Source organism: Coenobita brevimanus, chromosome 103 (genome assembly GCF_032717465.1).
Source record: "Coenobita brevimanus isolate Jiangsu-jjx chromosome 103, ASM3271746v2, whole genome shotgun sequence".
NCBI classification, from domain to species: Eukaryota; Metazoa; Arthropoda; class Malacostraca; order Decapoda; family Coenobitidae; genus Coenobita; species Coenobita brevimanus.
Window position 1 is genome coordinate 12992951 of NC_137056.1, and position 22575 is coordinate 13015525.

At 40.3% G+C, this 22575-nt stretch overlaps 1 protein-coding gene across 1 annotated transcript in view; it reads left to right on the forward strand.

The window, feature by feature from the left end:
- The window catches only part of LOC145415589 (uncharacterized), a 61667-nt gene that overhangs the window by 30131 nt on the left and 8961 nt on the right, over positions 1-22575 (forward strand). The window contains exon 2 of the mRNA XM_080284810.1: positions 22347-22414. Coding sequence (XP_080140936.1) covers positions 22347-22414 — 68 coding nt within the window. The remainder of the gene's footprint in view (positions 1-22346; positions 22415-22575) is intronic.

Here is a 22575-nt window from a genome sequence, read left to right on the forward strand (position 1 = left end):
GGCCCATGCTGGGCAGCTCCTAAAAGGGTAACTAAATTACTAGAATGAGGTATGGATAATGAAGAAGAAGGCTCTCCCCCACCCTCCAAACCCTCCAGCTGAAGCCGACAGGAAAAAGTCGGAAGGAACATCACGCAGTACAGAAAAACTGGCGAGGACATTTTATAGAAAAGTAAGAAAGAAGAAAAGGAACTATCATAGTGTAACCTGAAAAGGAAAAATAATGAATTAATACTGGCTGTTAGATTTTTAAAAATCTAACCATTGTCAAATATATTATTTATCTAGCCTATGCTTGAAACTCTTAATGGAAGGGGCAGCAACCATCTCACCAGGCAGCTTGTCCCATTCGTCCACTATTGTATTTCCATGCCAATTTTACCTATTTCCTTACTAAAACGGAATGTATCTAGTTTGAAAATATTACTTCTAGTTCTATTGTGTACGCTCACTTTAAGTACGTTGCTAATATTTCCCTTATTTATTCCCTTCATCCACTTAGGCTAATACCTCAGTTGCTTCTCCCCTTACTCTACGCCTTTCTAGTGAGTGCAAAATTAGTTTTTTCGGTTTGTCTTCATGTGAAAGTTTCCGAATATCATGTATCATTTTTGTCATTCTTCACTGTACAGTTTCTGACGAATTTATGTCCATTCTAGGATACGGACACCAAAATTGCATGGCATAGTCTAAATGTGTCCTTTCTAATGCTAGATAAAGTTGTAATATTACTTTAGTTGTCCTACTGCACATGTTTCGCGAAATAAATCTTAAGACCCTATGATATGCTTTATTTCTCACGTTTATACACTGTTGCCATGGTTTAAGGTCTTTACTAACCATGACTCCTAGATCTCTGTCTCATTCCGATCTATGAATGTCTTTATTACAGTATCTCCGATGGTCTTACCTACGTTTGGTACTTTACATTGTTCAACGTTAAATTCCATTTGCCAATTTTTAGACCATTTCGACAATACTCGTATATTGAGGTCTTTTTGAAGATTAAGACAGTCGTCAGTTGTGTAAATGATACGTCCTATTATTGTGTCATCGGCAAATCTGCTAATACTGCTAGTGGTTCCTAATTCTAGATCACTTATATGTAATAAATAATAAGGGACCGAGTACTGATTCCTGTGGCACACCGCTAGATACTATTCCCCAATCTGACTTACTGCCATTTATTAAATCTCTCTGCTTTCTTCCCTTCAGCCTGGATTCCGTCCATTTCAAGATATCGCCGTCTGTACTATGTGTTTTAACCTTCTTAACTAACCTTTCGTGTGGTATTCTGTCGAAAGCTTTACTAAAGTCCAGATAAATATTATCATAGGCTTTATCGTTATCGACCGCCTCATAGTCCCCGAGAAAAATGATAAGTTTGTGAGGCAGGACCTTCTTTGCGTAAACCCGTGCTGACTTTCATTTATGAGATTAAATCTTTCTAAGTGTTCTCTAATTTTATTTGCTAAAACTGACTCAAGCATTTTACCAGCTATTGATGTTAGGCTTATCGGACAGTAATTCGACATATCTGATTTATTACTTAAAAAAAAAAAAAAAAAAAAAACGGGCACAATGTTCATTATCTTCAATGCCTCTGGGACTTCTGAACTTAAAGAATTATGAAATAACGTTATAACCGGCTGACATAAGTCTTCCTTGGTTTCCTTTATAGTTTTTGCATATAATATCGCCCGGACCTGGCGATTAAAATTTCTTATAGGCCAAAGAAAAGGAATATATAGAAAAATAAAAAGAGAACACTTACGTAACCTGTACGCGATTGTTACCAGTTTTTTTTTTTTTTTTGTGTGTCCGACTCTGGGCATAGGCTTCACAGCCTGCTCTCAAGGCTCAGTAGTCCTCCTACAAACCATATACCTCTACATGTCACCACGTCGGCGCTAACACCCACCGTCCATATTGAATACATGCTAGGGCTGTCTCATACAGGACTGGTGTACTGGTATTAGCGGGGGTATTTTTACGACATGTCGGCGGGTTTTCTGGTAGAGTAAAGTAAAGTCTGATTTTAAATAAATTCAAATCCTTAAACTGTTCCCTGCCCCAGCCGGGATTTGATCCTGGGTCCAGTAGGACTGCAGGCCGCCTCTTTACCGATTGAGCCACCACCTCCCCCCGAAGGAGGGAGATACGGAACGCAAGGCGAGGTTATGAAATTAAGGTTTCTCAAGAATTGAAACAAAACCCCAAGGGATTTTATCAGTTGTAAAGTACGAAAAACAAAGAAAGGATAGGACCTCTTAGAACAGAATCAGGTGACATTACCAGTGAATATGAAGAAATGTGCTGTATCCTAAATAATCATATTTTCGTATCAACATTTACCAAGGAAAATCTAGAACTCATCCCTCAAGCAACAGTTATACAGGACGGTAATACGAACAATATCCTCAGTAAAATAACCCTTAGAATGGACGAAGTATTGAATGAAATTAATAAGTTAAAACCTTATAAATCGCCAGGACCGGACGATATACCTGTATACGGAAAAATTACAAAGGAAACCAAGGATGAATTATGTCAGCCAAATGCAACGTTATTTTTGTAATTCTTTAAGTTCAGAAGTACCAGAGGCATGGATGACCACAAACGCAGTATCAGTGTTTAAAAAGCATGATAAATCAGCTACGTTGAATTATCGCCCAATAAGTCTTACATCAACTGTAAGAACAATGCTGGAGTCTATTTTAGCAAATATAATTAAGGAACACCTAGAAAGATTTAATTTCATAAATGAAAGTCAGCACGGATTCAGGAAATGACGATCCTGCCTCATAAACTTATTCTTCTTCTCGGATGTCTATGGGGCGGTAGGTAGTGATAATTTACGATATTATTTTTCTTGACTTTCGTAAGGCTTTCGATAGAGTTCCACATGGAAAGTTAGTTAGGAAGGTTAGAGCATACTGTTCAGACGGTGATATCTTAAATTGGATAGAATCCTGGCTGAGGGGAAGAAAGCAGAGAGGTTTAATAAATGACAATAAGTCAGACTGGGGATTATAGTGTGTAGAGGAGTACCGCAGGGATCAGTACTGGGACCCTTATACTCTCCGATAAGGAGAGTATGCTTTCACCCCTGTTTGTTCCCTTCGACAGGGAGAGTATGCTTTCACCCCTGTTTGTTCTGTCCGACAGGGAGAGTGTGCTTTCACCCATGTTTGTTCTCTTCGACAGGGAGAGCATGCTTTCACCTCTGTTTGTTCTCTTCGACAGGGAGAGTATGCTTTCACCCCTGTTTGTTCTCTCCGACAGGGAGAGTATGTTTTCACCCCTGTTTGTTGCTTGCCGGAATCTTTCGATTCGGCAAGCCTGTTGGTCAGTTTCGTATGTCTGTCTGTCTGTCTGCACCTTACAGGTCACAATTTTGTGCCAATCGTTCTGAAAAAAAATCAGAAGGTAGATATCCATAATCCCTGGAAGCCTATTGTTTTTTCATTAAAATCGGTCGAAGGCCCTGAACTGGGTGGGGGTTGAATCCCTATCTTTAACATGGGGCAAATTTTTCAGAAATTCATGTCTCCGTCAGTTCTCATCTGATCTTCATGAAATTTTATAGACAAACAGAGGGTGGCAATGTCTTACGTCAGACACAATCGGATCCATCTGGGAAGCACTCTGCCTATGGTAGTTTCATTGCTTGCTGGAATCTTTTCATTCGACAGGCATGTTGGTCAGTTCCGTATGTTTGTCTCTCTGTCTGTCTGTTTGTATGTCTGCACTCTACAAGTCACAATTTTGCACCAATTATTCTGAAAAAAAAAACAAAAAATCATAGGTAGATAGCTATAAACCCTGGAAGCCTCGTGTTTTTCATGAAAATCAGGTAAAGGCCCTGGGCTGGGTGGGGGGTTGAAACCCCCCAGTGGCCGTGGGTCCGGAAATCGTAGGGACCCAGCGGCTGGCCCCTACACCATTTTTTTTTTCGAATTTCGATAATCCATTTTTCTTTTACCAAATGGAAGAGAAACGTCTGGCGCATCTGGCAATGCAACCTTTAACTCTCTAAAGCCATCCTGTGCTACGCAATGAAGCGCAAAAAAATTTCACCAAATGACTGCCTACACGCCGGTGAACACTAAGTACGGGAGTGAAAAAACATCTCACTAAGAAATATCCATATTTTCACCCCCCGCAAATTTCACTAGTGCGGAAATGGTTTAAAAAAATTCCAAATTCCAAACTAATCCGTCCGGTAAATGCTCCGCCTATGGCAGTTTCATCTGTTCGTCTGTCTGCTTGTTTGTCTGCACTCTACAGGTCACAGTTTTGCGCCAATCGTTCTGAAAAAAAAAAAAAAATAAAAGGTAGATATCCATAAACCCTGGAAGCCTATTGTTTTTCATCAAAACCGGTCAAAGGCCCTGGGCTGGGTGGGGGGTTGAAATCCTTCAATGGCCCTAGGTCTAGAGGTTGTCAGGACCCAGTGGTCCGCCCAGGCACCATTTTTTTTTTTTTTTTCAAATTTCGAAATGCGATTTTTTTTTCTTACCATACTGAAGAGAAACGTCTGGCCCACCTGGCAATATAAGTTTTAGCCTCCTAAATCCATCCTGTGCTTTGCAATGAAGTGCGAAAAATTGCCCTAAATGACTGCCTACAACTTACCCTTCCTCGACGAAAGACTAACGAAAAGTGAGGCTACATGGACACTCAACTGCTGCCACCTTGTGGAAACCCTTGAGATCCCATGATGAAGGACGCGTGGTTCTCTTAGATCAGATGACAGTGTTCTTGGGTAGACCCTTGTGCAGTCGACAGGCGAAGGCTAATTCTAACTGGAACCTATGCTTGTCGACTGCAGTGATTGCGACCGTGCTCCTATGATTCATATTCAGCAAAATATAATCGTCTGGCACTAGGTGGAATTAAATGCTCGAGTTGTTCCAACCATGAGTGGGTTAACTTTTTTTTTGGTGTGGCCTCTTCAAAACGGTAAAACCTGTGAGTTTTGTGCTGCGCTGGAATGTGAAGCTAGTCGATGAAAATGAGACATAATATTCAGTTAGGGATATGGAAGGGGTGGCAAGAAGCTTCGAAATGTACGAGTATATAATTATACTGCAAGCCACGGCAAGGTCAGCCGTGCGCTTTCACTAGAACTGAAGTAGAAATTACTGATTAAAATAACTTCATCTTGACTTGAGACGGAATTACATATCTAAGCTTGACCAGAAAGTCAAATTAGTCATGAAATTTCAACCAAGTCAAGATACCTATGAGGCTGTCTTGACTGGGATCTGAATATCTTGAATACATTTTGACGGTTCATGCTTGCATCAGGAAGTGTTTTCCCGAAAGTCAAGATCAAGTAAAGTTAAGACAGAAAATACTGAACTGAATTGCACGTCTTTTGTTGCACACTATGAATTCAGATTTTCTTAAATATAGGCAACAAATCAACCCCAAAGCCAGTCTCGTTCTAGCATCCCTTAATCATGGCAGTAAAACATCATACCGTGTGCCATCATAGTCATGTATTTTTGTCCACATACCCCAGCATATCAGAAATATCTATGAGCAACTACTTACAATAGTTTGACACAAAGTCAGGAGCTTAGAGATACCATCCTAATGGATGATGGAGAGAGGCGCCTTCACGCAGTGCACTAATATAAATAGGCAGTTCTTCTGCCTAATTATAAGGGTCCCATACACGCTCAGGGCGGCTTGTCCAGGCGCCAGTACAGATCACACACAGGTGGTCAGGTGGCCACACACTGAGTGCTGCCTTAATGTCACAGCTCAGTCCTAGTGAGACACTCGAGCACGGATGGTTATGGCTGATCCTGTTACAACAGGGGAACTCGACGTACGTGGCATTGCAGCTGTTGCATTTGCAAGTACTAGAGCTGTTCCGATTGTGAGAGGATCGATAATACCGGTATTAATTGTCACAGGCTCCTACTCGCTCTCATATTAATAACATTAAAATTTGTGGTTACTTTGAACAGAAGACTACGGTTGCCTTGGCCATGAGAGGCTTAAAAGGAAAAGAAAATAAAGGAAAATATTTAAAAATAAAAAGAAAAGGATGTAAGGTGACATAAACAGTAAAAAAATAGATTGGTACAGGAAGAATACAGTGGGTACGATGACACACAAACGATTGCGATTAAAAGAAAAACCTTTCAGACCAGTAAATATATTTAGTGCAGAAGGAGTTGGGTAGGTAAAAGTCGGAGTGATAATCGAGTTTAGCTTCGTAGCCTTATTGGGGGTAGACTGCAGCACCAGTCGAGCTGGGCGGTACTCCCAAGGTGGATGGAAAGCTGACGACCGGGAGAGCTGGTGCTCCCGTTTCATCAGCCCTCGTGATTAGCTTCTGACCATCCCCCTTTGAAAACTTTTTCAGTGTTTCAGCAACACAGAGAGTAGGCCAGCATGCTCTCCAATACAAGTTCCTCTAATTGTGTACACCAAACTACATGCACATTAGACACTGCGCTTCCTATTAAAAAAAAAAAAAAAAAAAAAAAAAAAAAAAAGTCATATTACCAAGCCTTGGAGTCCAGGGGCGGGGGGGAGGGGAAGCATCAAAGCTCCCACCATTTGCCCCTCTCCCGATGACGACCAAGCCAGATGCCTGGAACCACTGTCTGGCTCACTTCTTCATTTCTGCAACATTCGCTGCCTTTCCTCTAACTTTCTCTGTTGAGCACCACACCCCTAAACTTCTCTTCCTAACTGAGATTCAGCTGTTTGAGATGACTGATGGCAAACCTTTCTCTGTATCCTCCTAATTTCTCTATACTCATTTCAAAGCCAAATGTGACTGTTGCATATATGTTCGCAACAACATAATCTTGTGTTCCTTAACTTGAATCTACTGAATTCTTTACTCTTTGGATTCGACTTTCCTGTCATTCTCTGACTAAAAATGTCTGAGCTGTTTGCTTATCCATTAATTTCACTGACTATGAAAAATTCTTTGACTATGTTACTTCTAAGATGGAACACATCCTATCTGTTTCTCTTTTGAGATTTCCATTCTACGAGATTTCAATGTTCTCCGCCATCTTTGGCTCTTCTCTCCTTTCACTGATCCACTTAGTGAACAAGTCTTCATCTTTCCTATCCTTAATGACCCACTGCAGCTTGTACAGCATCCTATCCGTATCCCTGACCACCTTGGAGAGCGTTCCTACATACTTGACCTCATCCTTACAACTAATCCTTCTGCTTATGCTGTTAATCTTTCCTCTCCATTGGGCTCCTCCGATCACAACCTTATCGCCTTAACCTGTCCTATCGCTCCTGTAAAGCCTGTGGACCCACCCAAGAAGTGTCAGTTGTGGCACTCGGAGCTGCTGATAGGGAGGCCCTCAGGCAGTACTTCTTTGATCTTCCCTGGAATGATTATTGCTTCCATGACTGACAGCCATGTGAGTGTGCCTTGCGCGCATTACAGAGGTTATTCTCTCGGGCATGGAAGCATACATTCCATTCTCATATCCTTTGACTAATGCAAAAAAAAAAAAAAAAAAAAAAAGAAGGTTTAATCACGCTTGTTCTAATGCTCTCCACAACAAGGAGAGGGCCAACCCATCCCTGAATCACATCTCTTTATGTTTCTGCCTGGAATCATGCTGAATCTGTTCTTCGCTCTGCTAGAAATAATTTCATTCGTACCAAATGCTCTGAACTCTCACACTCGAATTCTTCCCGCTCCTTCTGGAACATTGCCAAAAACTTTTCTAACAATTTTACCTCATCATCCTTTCCTTCTCTTTTCCATTCTGATGGCTCTGTAGCTATTTCTTCCACTGATAAAGCAGAACTCTTTGCTCAGACTTTCGCCTCCGATTCAGTGCCGGTTCTAGACTGCTCCAATTGAAGGGGCAGCTACACATATTGATGGGGCACAAAGGCGTAGCTAGGGGGGCCATTTCTCGTTTCCTCCACTTCTCCCTTTCTCCCTTCCTCCATCCCTCCATCTCTTCCTGTTCCTTCACTCCTCCCTTCCTCTGTCTCAGATTAGTAATATATCAGTAAGCTAAATTAACACATGCCAAAACAAATAATGCATTTTTAGTGCTATAAGAAAACTGCCAACATAATTTTGATAAATACAAAATCCTGTACATTGTAGAAGGCAAACGTCCAAACTCAGATAAAATAATCATGATAATGACATTTCTCCCTCTTTTCCTATGACTGATTCACTTGAAGATGAACATAAACTAACAATCTCAACCATAGCAAGTAAATAGTGTTCACATTTTACATGCTATTAAAACGAAGACCTTAGCCTACTTGTTTTATTGTTTTAAAAAATAAACAATTTTCATTACAGCAATATAACACTCAAGTTGATTAAATAATAAAGCACTAGCAAACAATATCAAGGCAGATTACAAGCAAGGAAAACAAGAACTCCTTTTTTGTTTTACTGATTTTACAAATTAAACACTGATACAGTAAGCGTAAGGCATAACGCAAAATTCCGCTTCCCATAAAATAAGGCAAATAACATACAGGCAGAAATTGATGCCGCAGAACTTAAGATTCAATTACTTTACAGCACTAACCGTCTGCATATCAGGAATGGCTGTTTTTCCCGTAAAATAAGGCAAACATCAAAGCAGAAACTTCTGCCATAGAACTTAAGATGCTTAGCTTATAGCACCAACCGTCTGCATTATTTTGCAAAGCATCTTACAAATTCATCCATATTTAGACTTTTAGTTATTGTTTTTTCATGGGCCAAGATCACCAAATTTTTCTTTCTGTCATGTAGCATACCGCGTCGGAAAGGAGTCAGCAATCGTGACAGCGTGGAGAATGAGCTCTTACGTGATGCTAATGACACTCCAATAACTAGGGCTGTGACATACTCGTACACCTTATGCAGTTCAGGAAATGCTTGTTTATACTCTTGCAAATATTTACATACGGTAGATATATATAGAAGCATCACCGCTGCTGGAAAATTACTTAAGTAACATAGTTTTTGCAACGTGTATTTCATTTCTCAAATTTATATAATCAGATTCTTTGTTATTATCGGCAAGTCTTTGCAACGGGCCTAGAGAGCTGAAATCCAGAAATGAACTTGACTTGGCAATAAGCAGAGCACAGCTTTCGTAATGTCCAGTTTTTTCATAGAAAATCTGTTTTCCATTTCAGCTATTGCTCTGTCTAGGATGTTGAGGAGAGATCTCTAGAGACTGACAAGGAGTGATGGTGGGATTATCAGAATCCTTATGCCCCACAGTGGAGAGCACAATGCTTTCGGCTAGTTGCTTACTCACGGTTCTTTTCCTCTTTGAAGGAGGGTTGCATATTGAAGCCTCAAAATCATCAAACCAAGAATCATCTTCTCGCAGACCTTTCAGAGTTTGTAAGCTGGCACCAGTAACTTCCCTAGCTCTGCACATATCAACATACTGAGTCTGCAGCAAGAAACTGGCTGGTTTTAGAGAACCAAGTGCTCGAAGAAGAAACTGACCAGTTACAAAAACATTCCGCTTTTTTAGCGGTACATAAAGGCCTGATGCTTCTATCATGCAAAAGCTGTATTAAATCTATCTAAATCAAACTTTCTTCAAAAGCAAGCATCAAAACTACTTACCAACCCTAATGACAATAGAATATTCTGGTCAACTCTTAATTCTTTCAATAATAACTTTAACAAGTCATCTTCCATTCCCCCACTAAAATCTTCAGATGGCAGTATTACAAATGACCCACGTGGGAAAGCAGATATCTTTGCTAGTACCTTTGCAAGAAACTCTACCATAGATGATACCAGCCAGAATGTCTCAGTACTGGAACTTGATTCTCCCGAAATTGCCCCACTTAAAATACAGACAAGATTTGTAAAATCCATCCTAGACAATTTACCTACCAACAAAGCTCCAGGTCCAGATGGAATTCCGCCAATTGTTTTGAAAAAGTGTTCCCCTGAACTTGCCTCTGTCCTAGCTAAATTATTCAGACTATGCATACGTACTTCTTGATTCCCAAGTTCATGGAAAGAAGCCAATATCCACCCAGTTCTGAAGAAAGGAAGTTCGTCTGACCCCTCCAATTACAGACCAATAGCTATCACATCTTCTCTTGGTAAGGTATTTGAAACTTTAATTAATAAGCACATAGTTAAACATCTTGAATCCAACAACTTAATTAATGATAGACAATACGGTTTTCGCCACGAAAGATCCACCATTGACATACTCAATCTCTTAACTCATACCATCCATCAATCAATTGATCTTTTTGGAGAAACTCATGCAGTAGCTCTTGATATCTCTAAAGCTTTCGACAGAGTATGGCACCGTTCCCTGCTGTCCAAACTCCCTTGCTTTGGACTAACGTCTTTTGTTCCTTTGATTTCTTCTTATCTTAGTGACAGGAAAATAAGAGTAAAAGTAGATGATGTATATTCGAATTTCCACTCAATTAACGCCGGCGTGCCACAGGGATCAGTTCTGGCGCCAACCCTATTTCTGGTTCATATTAATGATCTCTTATCTGTCACTCACAATCCCATTCACTCATATGCAGATGACTCAACACTACATAGTTCATTCAAACTCAGACATCCATTTACAAAGTCTAATATCTCTACCTCTCAACTCAATACAGCCATCTCCATAAATCAAGATCTATCTACAATCAGTGAATGGGGACAAAACAACCTTGTCTCTTTTAATGCTAGTAAAACTAAATATATACAGTTTACTAATAGACAGATATTGCCAGATTCGTACATTACCTTCAGTGCTACTAATATTCCCATCTCCAAAAGTATTGAAATTCTTGGTGTCTCACTTAACAGTGCCCTCAGCTGGACCTCTCATGTCAGATCACTTGCTAAAACCGCCTCAAAGAAACTTGGATTATTGTACAGAGTCCGTAACTTCTTCGCCGATAAGCAGTTAGCTATAATTTATAAGAGTCATGTGCGCTCTCAGCTTGAATATTGCTCACCGTTGTGGAATGGTTGTGGAGAGGTTGCATTAAGACAACTAGACAAAATTCAGAATAAAGCTGTTAGAATCATTAACAACCCTGCCATTACATATAAAACTACTCTCCCTGCAAGTAAGAAGGAATGTTGCCTCCCCTTTGCATTATTTTACAGATATTTTTTTGGCAAATGCTCAGACGAAGTTGCGTCCATGGTGCCACCTCTCCATGCCTTCCCTCGTGCTACACGGGCATCTGGTAGCGCTCATGACTGGAATGTCACTCAACCACATTGCAGAACTTCTGCCTATCAGAATTCTTTCATTCCCCGAACTGCATCTCTCTGGAACTCGCTTCCCCAGAGTTGTTTTCCTCCAAATTTCAACCTACAACTGTTCAAGTCTAACTGTTACAGATATTTTATGAACAGAGGACACCAGTAATCTGGTGTATGGATTATTTTTTTTCTCCATTTGTTTTTCCTTCCTCCGTTCTGTTATTTAAAAAAAAAAAAAAAAAACATACATTCATTGTTGTTTCTTCTTCCTCAGAAACCTCATACAGAATGTTGAGGGTAGCATCCTTATTTTCTACTATGCACTTTGTCACATCATAATGACTTGTCCCCCGGATTTCTAGGAGCCTTTTTAGCGATGGAGCATTATAATTTTGTGCTACATAATGCCGATGGAAGAGTGTAGTGAACATGAAAGCTCAAAAAAGGACTTGCCACAAGGTTCTTGTATAGCATGCACTATAGCTAGGTGAAGCTCATGATTAAAGCAATGAATATATGGAACATCTCTGCCAAGCATTTTTTGTAACAGTGCTTGTACTCCACCGTTGACCCCACTCATGACTGCTGCACCATCATAGCACTAACTGATTATATTGTCAGTACTGTAACCTCCATCTTGCAGATGGTTGAATATTCGTGTTGTTATATACTCTGCATTTTACTGGCTTAAGTCAAGCAAACCAACCAAGTGTTCCTCAGGCAAAGCATTGCGAACAAACCTTATCATAAAGGAAAGATTCTCCACATTACATTTGTCTCTTGTTCCATCACTCTTAATACAAAAGCCTGATGTATCTGGCTGTTCATACTTGCTTTTAACTTCCTGCAAAACTAAAGTAGCCAGTGTATCGATTACCTCATTTGTATGTCCTTTGAAGTGTACTTGGCATTCTTGGGCACTGTCTTAGCTATCTCTGAAAGTTTTTTGTCCTTAGTCAAGGTATACTCATAGAGATTCAAAAAAAGCCCTGTGGAGATCTGTTTGTTTGTCTTCACTGCTATGAAACCTTTCATTGCTTTCACGTAAAGCAAGCTCATTGACAGATAAAGACTGTATTACTTTCCCTATGATTTTCACATAGTAGCGATTGTTCTGTATTTGTGTTGATCCTAAGCGACATGCTACTGTTTCACCTGTTGATTGTTTCACCTCTGCCCTGATGGCTGCAGCTTGCAAATGACAATGGCTTCATGCATGCTTGTTGAATCTTTTTTCACGTTCTAATGCAACTTTCCAATTTGAAAACCCTCGCTTAGTAAAAATTAAATCTCTGTCATTTGCCACACCATACTTGCGACAAGGGAAACAGAAGCATGCATCACGTGTTACAGAGTATTCTAGCCATGGTCTCAAATTGTACTAGCTTGAATTGAAAGTCCTAGCATTCTGTCCAAACATTTTTTGGGGGAAGGATTTCAGTACTGGCTGTGTTGGACGATCATCATTGAGGTCATCCTTTGCAACGCTAGAATCATCATATTTCCGAATTGATGTACTCGAGAAGGACAAGCATTGTTTTCACTACAATTGGTGGAACTTGTGGAAGGTAACTCTTAGCTAGCTGCATCTGTGGCAGCCTTAGGTTTACGAATCAAAAATTTTTCTATGTAGGTAACATCTGTACCGATAAGATGACCAGTATAGTATAATACGAATGCAATAAGATATAACAACGTCAATAAGTTCAACCTCCTACCAGTGTTGCCACACTTTTAGATAGGAATTATCGTACCGGCCCCTCAAAATTATCGATTTTTCGTTGGAATTATCGTACATCATTATTTTTTAAAAACTAAGAATCTGATGTAGTCTATTTTAAAACGGTCGCCAATGCCTTGGTTATTTACTGAACTCTTACCCATTACAATTATCTTCATAAGAAACGTTGTTTTGTAAGGTACTGACGTATACTCAGGTGTAAATTTATCAACTTGTTTTGTATTAGAGCATACCATGAAAATCTCATAATGATAACATTACGATAATATAATCATATCCTTTATTACAAGAATAATTCTTCAAGGAAAAAAAAATAGCCTTAGTGTCAATCTAATAAATCACTCTGACTAGCAACAGAATGCAGCCCATAGAACTCAGATAATTCATAGAAATGATCTTACTCTTGCAGGTAATAACTCAGTAAGACCATAAAAAAAATATTTTCAGTGATGACCATCACGTTAGCCCTGAAGATCCTCATCTGTCAAGCTGTGGAACAACTGTGCATGATTAGCTATGCATGTCTCAAAATTTACTGCCATGCTAGCTTTCAACCCAAAATTATCGTACAAACCGTACGATAATAGAAAATGGTACGTACATCGTACCAGAGGCAATACTATCCTAGATATACGGTACGATAATTATCGTACATGTGGCACACTGCCTCCTACCTAATTCCCTACTGACAGCTGCCTCTGCGCAAAATGAGTTATATGTTAACAGTTGCGGCCAGCAAGTCAACAACTTTGAGAGTTGCCAGATATAAATTTTCATCAGTTACCAATAACTTTCTTGATAATTATTTAGAAATAAAAGACTTTTCATTAACCATTCATAATTCAAATCAGACATAAAAATTAGTTTAGAATTATTCTTATGTTCATTACAGTGTACTGTAGTTGCTGACAATAATGCATATTAAAACTACTGGGAGTTGTTGCCAACGTTCCACTCAGTGTTGCTACACGTACGATAATTATTGTACTAATCGAACATTTACAAAGGGAACGACCACAGTGGTCTGCAGTACATCTCATCTATTAATAATTTGCATTTGGGGGTGCAATCGAAAATTTTGGTGGGGCATTGCCCTCCCCGTGCGGCCGTGCCCCCATCTAAAACCGGCCCTGCTCCGATTCCACCTTAGACGATTCTGGTGCTGTTCCTCCATCATTTTCCCCTTCAGACTTCCTCATGGCTGACATTAAAATTTCTTCAGTTGATGTATTTTCTGCCATCACTGGCCTCAATATTAATAAGGCATATATTGGCTTGATGGGGTCCCTCCTGTTGTCCTTTAGAACTGTGCTTCTGTGCTTACACCCTGCCTAGGTAAACTATTTCGTCTTTGTCTATCAATTTGTATTTTTCCATCTTGCTAGAAGTTTGCTTTTATTCATCCTGTACCAAAGAAGGTGACCATTCCCATCCCTCTAACTATCGCCCAATTGCTTTAACATCCTTTGTTTCAAAAGTTTTCGAGTCTATTCTTAACAAAAAAAATTTAAAGCATCTTTCCAATCGCAACCTTCTTTCTGATCGTCAGTATGGGTTCCGCCAGGGACCCTTCACTGGCGATCTCACCTACCTTTCAGACTCCTGGTCATCCTCCTTTTGGGACTTTGGCGAAAGCTTTGCCATTGCACTTGACATCTCAGAGGCTTTTGATCGAGTCTGGCATAAAACTTTAATTTCCGAACTGCCCTTTTACGGTTTCTATCCTTCTGTCCGTGCTTTCATCACTAGCTTCCTTGCTGGTCGTTCAATATATCTGCTATTGTAGATGGCCACCGTTCATCTAGAGCTATCAATCGTGGTGTGCCTCAGGGCTCTGTCCTATCATCAAATCTCTTCTTTTTATCCACCACTTACCTTTTAAGCTGTATATCTAACACTATCCACTCATAAGCTGATGACTCTATCTTTCACCTTTTCCATTCGCTTCTTGCAGCGTCCATCTCAGCAGTTATTTCAACAAACAAAGGCTGGGGCTATGGTACACCTAATGTCTGATGCGACTCATATCTCTGACTGGGGTAAAAGTAATCTTGTTTTAATGCATCAAAAACTCAGTTCTTACATTTATCAACCTGACAAAATCTTCCACAGGAATACCCTCTAATTTTTAATAGTATCCAGCTCAATCCTGCATCATTTTAAAAAATATACTTGAGGTTTCATTCTCTTGGGATTTATCCTGAAAAAATCATATTAACTCTCTTGTAAAATCTGCTTCCAAGAGTTCAGGTGTGCTAAGCTGACTCTGTCTCTTCTTTACTCCTGCACAGTTGTTAATTTTATACACGGGTTTTATTCGCTCCTGTGTAGAGTACAACTCTGACGTGTGGGGAGGGCTCCCCATATACAGCTCTTCTCAACAAGGTGGAGTCAAAGGCTTTTCTTCTCATTAACTCTCCTCGTCTTACTGGCTCCCTTCAACCTCTGTCTCTTCTTCATTTCTGTTGCATCTTTCTCTTTTTCCTCGGTACTACATAGGTCATTGCTCATCTGAACTGTCTGCTTGCATCCCTCCACGACTTTGGTGGGCGCATAGCACCCGTCTAGCATTAAGCTTTCATCCCTTTTCTGTCCAGCTTTCTAATGCAGGAGTTAACTGTAACTCCCAATCCTTCATATATGCAACAGGTCAGCTCTGGAACTGTCTCCCTCTGTCTGTATTTTTCTACTACCTACGATCTCCAGCATTTCAAAAACAGTGTGTCCAGGCATCTCAAAATGAACGGATCTTGAATTTGGCTCTCTGTTAACTTGTTTTTGTTTTTTCTTGGAGGGAACAATTTGCAGGCTGATGGCCTTTGGTTCCTTCTTCCTTGCATTAAAACAAATGTGAATGTTACACATACCTGTCCTAACATAACCTTCCATAAGCATGGACTTCTATGTCTTTGCAAATTTCGATAACTCCGTCCCAAACCTAGTCGTCTCTATTCGTATACATTGTGCCTGTCATGTTGATAGGACGCTGCCGAGTGCTGGACTGACTCGGTTGGCTTCGTGTGCCCATACATGCACAAACCGGCCTGAACCGGGCACTGACCCGGGTGGAGTCAACATGGCGCTAGTTGGTGGGGAGGCTTCTCCGGCGGCCTGCACTCGCAGCTTTAACAACCCACGCACGCTGTTTTACCTGAAGTGGCAGGTTTGTGCAGGCGACCTGACAGGCCAGCCTGAGTCTCTATGGGGCCCTATTAAAACATTCCTCGACTCCTTCCCCATCCCCCGAAAGGAGATTAGTGGGTTGTAAGACAAAGGTAGCTTCGGCTTGCTGTCCACCGTATTCACCTTCAGATGAACCTGGGGCTACAACTATTATTACTGCCGCCATGCTAATCAGTTTCTTGGTCTTCGAACGACAAAGAAAAACAAAACCTGCAGAACACTTCGGGAAACGGTTGATGTGAACCATAAAAACAAAGTACTGTAAATAATTATGTTCTTATAGCTACCCCTTAAATAACAATTCTCTTTCATTTTGCCGTGATAGAAAATGGAATGTTTATGAGTAACTATTGTAGCTCGAGCAATATTTCAAAACATAAAATGATGGTCATTACTGAATAAAAGCTATAGGTAAATGTACGCTTTACTTCAGGCAGCAGAAAACCCTTACCAATGCAGTTCATATTCCTCCAGTCTGTTTTTCTATTTTCAGGGTGGTTAATTACCTTTACCTGCTGAAAAATTTTCCCCCCGTTATCATCATCACGTTCCTTATTCCGTACCTACGATTATTAGTTCCCAGCCTAATGCAAGAAACTTAATCAACATACTCAAAGGTGGATTTCGTTTTCCAATTTCCCACCTGGGGGTTAGGTTAGGTTTAGTAAGGTTAGGTTATGTTAAATTATTGGATACAGTCAGGGCAGATTAGGTTAAGTTTAGTTAAACACTTAGGACAGTCCCTTCCACCATTGCGCTAACGAATCAAACAAGACTTGTCACAGCCAAGGGCCAGTGAGAACTGGACCTTCTCACTTGTGAGTGGACCTTGGTCACAAAGGAACAGCTAAAAACAATGGGAAAACAGATGTAACAAGAAATGTTTATTTACCACCCCAGAAATAATCAGAAAAATATAACAGACTATCCAAAAGAGGAACTGATTTGGTAAGGTGCTTCTACTGTTTAAAGTAAAGCGTATGTTTACCAAATTTACATATGTAGGTTAATTAAACGATTCTCACTGAACCAGAAGGAAAAAAAGACAGGAGTTCTGTTTTAATATTTATATTAGGTTTTCTGTCAGGGTACTGATTGCATTGGTGATATCCAGTTCTTGAGGAAATGCTTTATTTTGTTTATGAAGACCGTTTTTGTTTTTACATATGCCCTAATTCCCTTGAGAATGTAAATAGCCACTCCAAAGTGGGCAGGGCTTTGAAGATGGAAAATATGGAGCTAAAATACACAAACTATTTTATCTTCGTGTTTTGTAGGATTAGTCCAGGAGACGGGTGTTTTTTTTTTTTAGCTGAACCTTGCTTTGGGGTATATACAAGGTTTTTTGGTTGTTTATTGCTCTCCCACATGTCCTGAACAAGAATCCGACGGATGCCACTCTGGCACCCTTGGGCAAAATTTTTTATAGGGGCAGATAAATACCCCCTCCATTATAAGCGATTTGGTCAGCCGTTGTAATATTCAGACACTGCTCCCCGTTTCATCTTCTTGAATTTAAGTCATTGAAGATGTCAAGGTCTTATATCTTGTCTTTGTATGTCTAAATGTATATTGTAGTGCTTTAGTTTTCTTGTACTTTCTATGAACCAGTGAAAAAAAGAGGTGGTCACTATGGAGACAATGAAGAAAGGACTCAGAGTCGGAGACAAGACAGTGTATGACACAGAAAGGTATGCAAGAATGCTCGTGACCAGTGCTCACAGGGGCCTTGACTTAATGGATGTCCTCAGTTATGAACTGGCATCCATCCCATTCAGTCTATTCGATGAGTATGGTGATATGAGGAAAGGCAACAAATCCTCTCTTATCAGCCATCTTGCAGTATTGAAGCATTCAACCATTCAGCCCGAGGTTGAAATCATTGATGGTAATGCAATGCTGTACCACGTCTCCTGGCCAAAGAATGCAACAATGGAACAGCTGGCAGCTAACTTCAACAAATCAGTATCTCGAAGTCAGGAGGTGTACGTTATCCTTGACCGGTACCAGGAGGGATCCATTAAGTCCCATGAACGTGAGAGACGTACATCTGGAGCTTTGCCCCCTAACATCATAATGACAATGACCACTCCTCTGCCAGCTAGGAATGTGCTTATGAAGAATGTCAACAACAAAAAGCAATTCATTGGCCTTCTTTGTTAATCACATGATGATGATGATGTGAATGTGAAGATGATTGGTCTGGAGGATGAAGAATTTGGACATGAAGAAGCCGATATCAGCATCATCAGCTACACTCTTCTTTTGGCGAGAGAGGAAAGCAGGGAACACATTCAGGTACTGAGTGAGGACACAGATGTGTTTGTGCTGTTGGTGTATGTTTGTTGGAAACACCACCTCTTCCAGGAGGTCACAATGAGGAAATTTGATGGAACAGTTATCGACATAACTGCTACAGCTAGAAAGCTTGGAAATAAAAGCTTGCAGCTTATGCCCTTGCATGTGATTACCGGGTGTGACACAGTCTCATACCCCTTTGGGAAAGGCAAAGTATCTGCCATTAATGTCATGATGAAGCATGACAACCTTGATCTTCCTCCAGTGGGTCAACCAAACACTTCTGAAGAAGTCTTGATGGAGACTGGTCGTCGTCTGTTTTGCCTCTTGTATGGTGCCAAGATCTGCACAACCATGGCTGAAGTTCGCCACATGCTCTTCACCACAAAGAGAGAAAAATGCCCCAATCTCCGCTCTCTTCCGCCAACAGACGAGGCACTCACTCACCACATGAAGCGAGCTCACCTTCAGGCAATGTTGTGGAAAGCTGCTGATGAGCAGCAAACCCCAGATGTGAATGTAGAAGACTATGGGTGGGATAACAGAGATGGGGTCCCCTATCCAATAACAATGTATAGACCTGCAGCACCTTCAGACCTGATGAAAGTTACCGCATGTGGACGCACAAACAGCACACCATGTAGTCGTAAGCAGTGGAGCAGTAAGAGTGCAAAGATGTCTTGCACCACATTCTGCAGCTGCCAAACAGAGGACAAGTGCAACAATGAACGTACAGTTAAGCAGATGTTCGATGATCCTCTTGAATCAGACAGTGAGGATGATCTGGATGAATAGATCTCTATTCTGAGCTATGGATGTACATGTTTAAAGCTTACATATTGTAGTGAAGTGTAGAGAGCTTTATTTTAAATATTTTAGTGAAGGGTAGTCTAGAGAACTTACTGATGAATGTTAGTCACTGCTGGCATCATACATTTTGTTGCTGTTATATGCTATTTTTATACCTTTTGGTAGCTTTTTGCCCATACTATGTCCATGTATTGTCATGATGAATGTGTATGATGTTAAATAAAACTCACAGACGTTATTATAATTGCAGTGACAGCTTGTACATAGTATTTAAAGCAGGTATCCTCTTGATCTTCTGCACAGTACCACAGTGATAAATATGGTCCGGCCGCCATTTTGAATTTCTGTTAATAAAAACAAATGCCCAAGGGTGCCAGAGTGGCATCCGTCAGATTCTTCATTAGGACACCCAGGAGGACTAGAAACAGCAAAAAAACCTTGTATATACCCTACTGCAAGGTTCACCTCACTGTCTCCTGGACTAGATAGGTTGGTTAGTCTAGGATTGGGTGGCTCTTTCTGGCTCGGGCTAGGTTTAGGTTAGGTTAGATTTGTTTGGGTAGATACGAGTGGTTCTTTCTGCTCTTAACCCCGAGTTAAGGTAGTGTGACTAATTCCTGCTTTATGTTTCATAGGTAAGCATGTTTTCATCCCATATTTTCTCTCTTCTTAAAACTTAATATCTTGAACTTGGCTCACTCTCAGCCCTTCCACCAAATTTGGCCTAAATCGGAGCAAAATTGCTTAAGCTAATCTTGCCATGTGACCTTAATAATACTGTAGACATTGCCCTTGAGAGCCTGGTCTTTCACTGTTGTTCTCAATATTGAACACATCATCCTTGGATTAATCTTTCCAAACAGACTGGAGTAAATCGGATGCCAAATACCTGTACATGAAATCGACCTTTGACCTACTATTATGTAAGGGAAAAAAAAAAGATTAATCCTTTAGCTGAACCTACAACCTTGCACCAAGTTTGGTTAATTCAGATAAAATGCTTTAGCATTTTTTTCCAACACACACACACACACACACACACACACACACACACACACACACACACACACACACACACACACACACAGTTCGAACTTCAACCTAGTCTTATGATCTAGACCTTTCACTGATTGCTTTTTGAATCTAATCCTATCGCTTTTGCCTAACCTTGAACACTACCACAACATTTCGTATAAATCAAATAAATACTCAATATGTTGTCCTTTCCGTGTGATCTTGACCTTTGACTTCTTGCCCTCAAAGGCAGACGGTCATACTCGTTTCTGACCCTCAACCCCTCCAGTAATTTTGATGAAGATTAGATCAAAACTGTCTGTATTCTTCTGTTAGCGCGCGCGCGCGCACACACACACACACACACACACACACACACACACACACACACACACACACACACACACACACACACACACACACACAATGGATGTTAGCAATGCAAGTAGGATAAAACCAAAAAAAAAACTGGTCTAAAAACCAGTTTTTTGATGCATAAATTGAATGGACGAAATTTTATGTTTAGTAGTGAATTTTTAGCTCTCTGTATAACGAGAAATAATGTCGAGGGCTTGTACAGACATTTTATTAAATAATAATTATAATAAGACTGCGTGATGCTTGGTGTAGGAGGAGGATTTTTTAAATTTCCCCTAAGGAAATATCTACTTGACTGCTTACTTGAGCTGTCTGAAGTGCAAGGCTATTCCCTGTCTGCACCACTCATTTCTTGTAGATGTACAAGACGCATAAGGTATCCTTTATCACTAGTCCAGGGATACTACAGGGAGAGACGTTGAAACTGTTTAAAAACTTGTAAGGGTCAAAATTTTATTTTCAACTTTGTGTATTGTGGCAAATGTCTTTTCCTAAAACCGAAAAACTACGTTGCTAGTTACAAAGCAAGTAGCTACGCGTCACTCTCACCTTGATAACAATACTTCCTAGGTCGGTGTTGCTTTTATGGATGTACAAAAAGCGTACCACAAAGTGAACAAGGATGGATTATAGGTGTTAGGTACATAGTCTTGATTACGAACTGCTGAATGCTGTTTAAGTTTTCATGGTGGCAGTGAGGCATGTGTTTGGAAGACTGATGTCGGACAAAGTGACTAATTATCAGAGGTGGCGTGTTAGATAGGTTTGGTCTCACTGGTTGTTCATTATACATATGGATGAGGTTACGAGGGAGATCAAAATAAAGTCTTATTCAGTGGGGAATAAATCAGGTGATAATTGATCGAAGATAGTGTATTTAAAATGAAGTGGTAGGCAAATTATATAGTGTATTAGCTAGAAGGAACGCGATCCTTGTAGTCTGGCTCAGATGTGAATACTTGTGAGCGGCAAGATTTGAAATAAATAAGCAGAACATGAGAGTCAAGTGGTAAATATAGAGTGGTTCACAATCTGTTATGCTGGTGAAAAGAAGGAGACTTGAACTGGTGGAAATGTGTAAAAGAAGTGGAGAACAGAGTGGCCTAAGGAAAAGAAGTGACTGGTGCAATGAAAGCTTTGGTACAAAACTGAGGACTGAGTAATGAAGCTGCGAAAATACTGTATGAATGTATGTTAGTGCCCACATTAATGCCTAGGTATGAAACACACACACACACACACACACACACACACACACACACACACACACACACACACACACACACACACACACACACACACACACACACACACACACACACACACACACACACACACACACACACACACACACACACACACAACGTCCTACTTCTATTCATTTCTATAAGAAGGCTCAAGTCGGAGATAGACTACTGATTCTTCTCTATTAAGAAAAAAAAAAAAAAACTCTCTCTCCACGGATGACTATTGTATGCTTAAAAAGTACAGTAAATCGCATAGAGGAATGAATGCCCATATTTTTAGTGGACGTTTCTGAAACGCCTATGGTTCGTAAATTTGATTTACGTACTTCTCAGAGGCCAAAGTATAGTGTGCAGCGATAAAGAGAGACCAGACATGTTCGAGCTTTATCAGGATTATTGTGTTAACCTTTTCAGATGTAGCACACAGTTCTAATTCTTGACGTCTTATTTTCAGACGAGGGAAGATGTGGCTGTGGGTGGGTCTTTTTCCCCTCGTGTCCTTCACGGTGGTCACTGCTCAGGGTAAGAACATTCTCCTGTTATTCCACTATCTTTCTTGTTTATAGAGAAGGACATTATATGAGTAAAAGGCTAATGATAATAGTATGTTAGCTTTTTGACGTTTCTAGCCATTAAATAATTGCGATATTACGTTCAGCTGTTTTTATATCATAGCAGTCTTT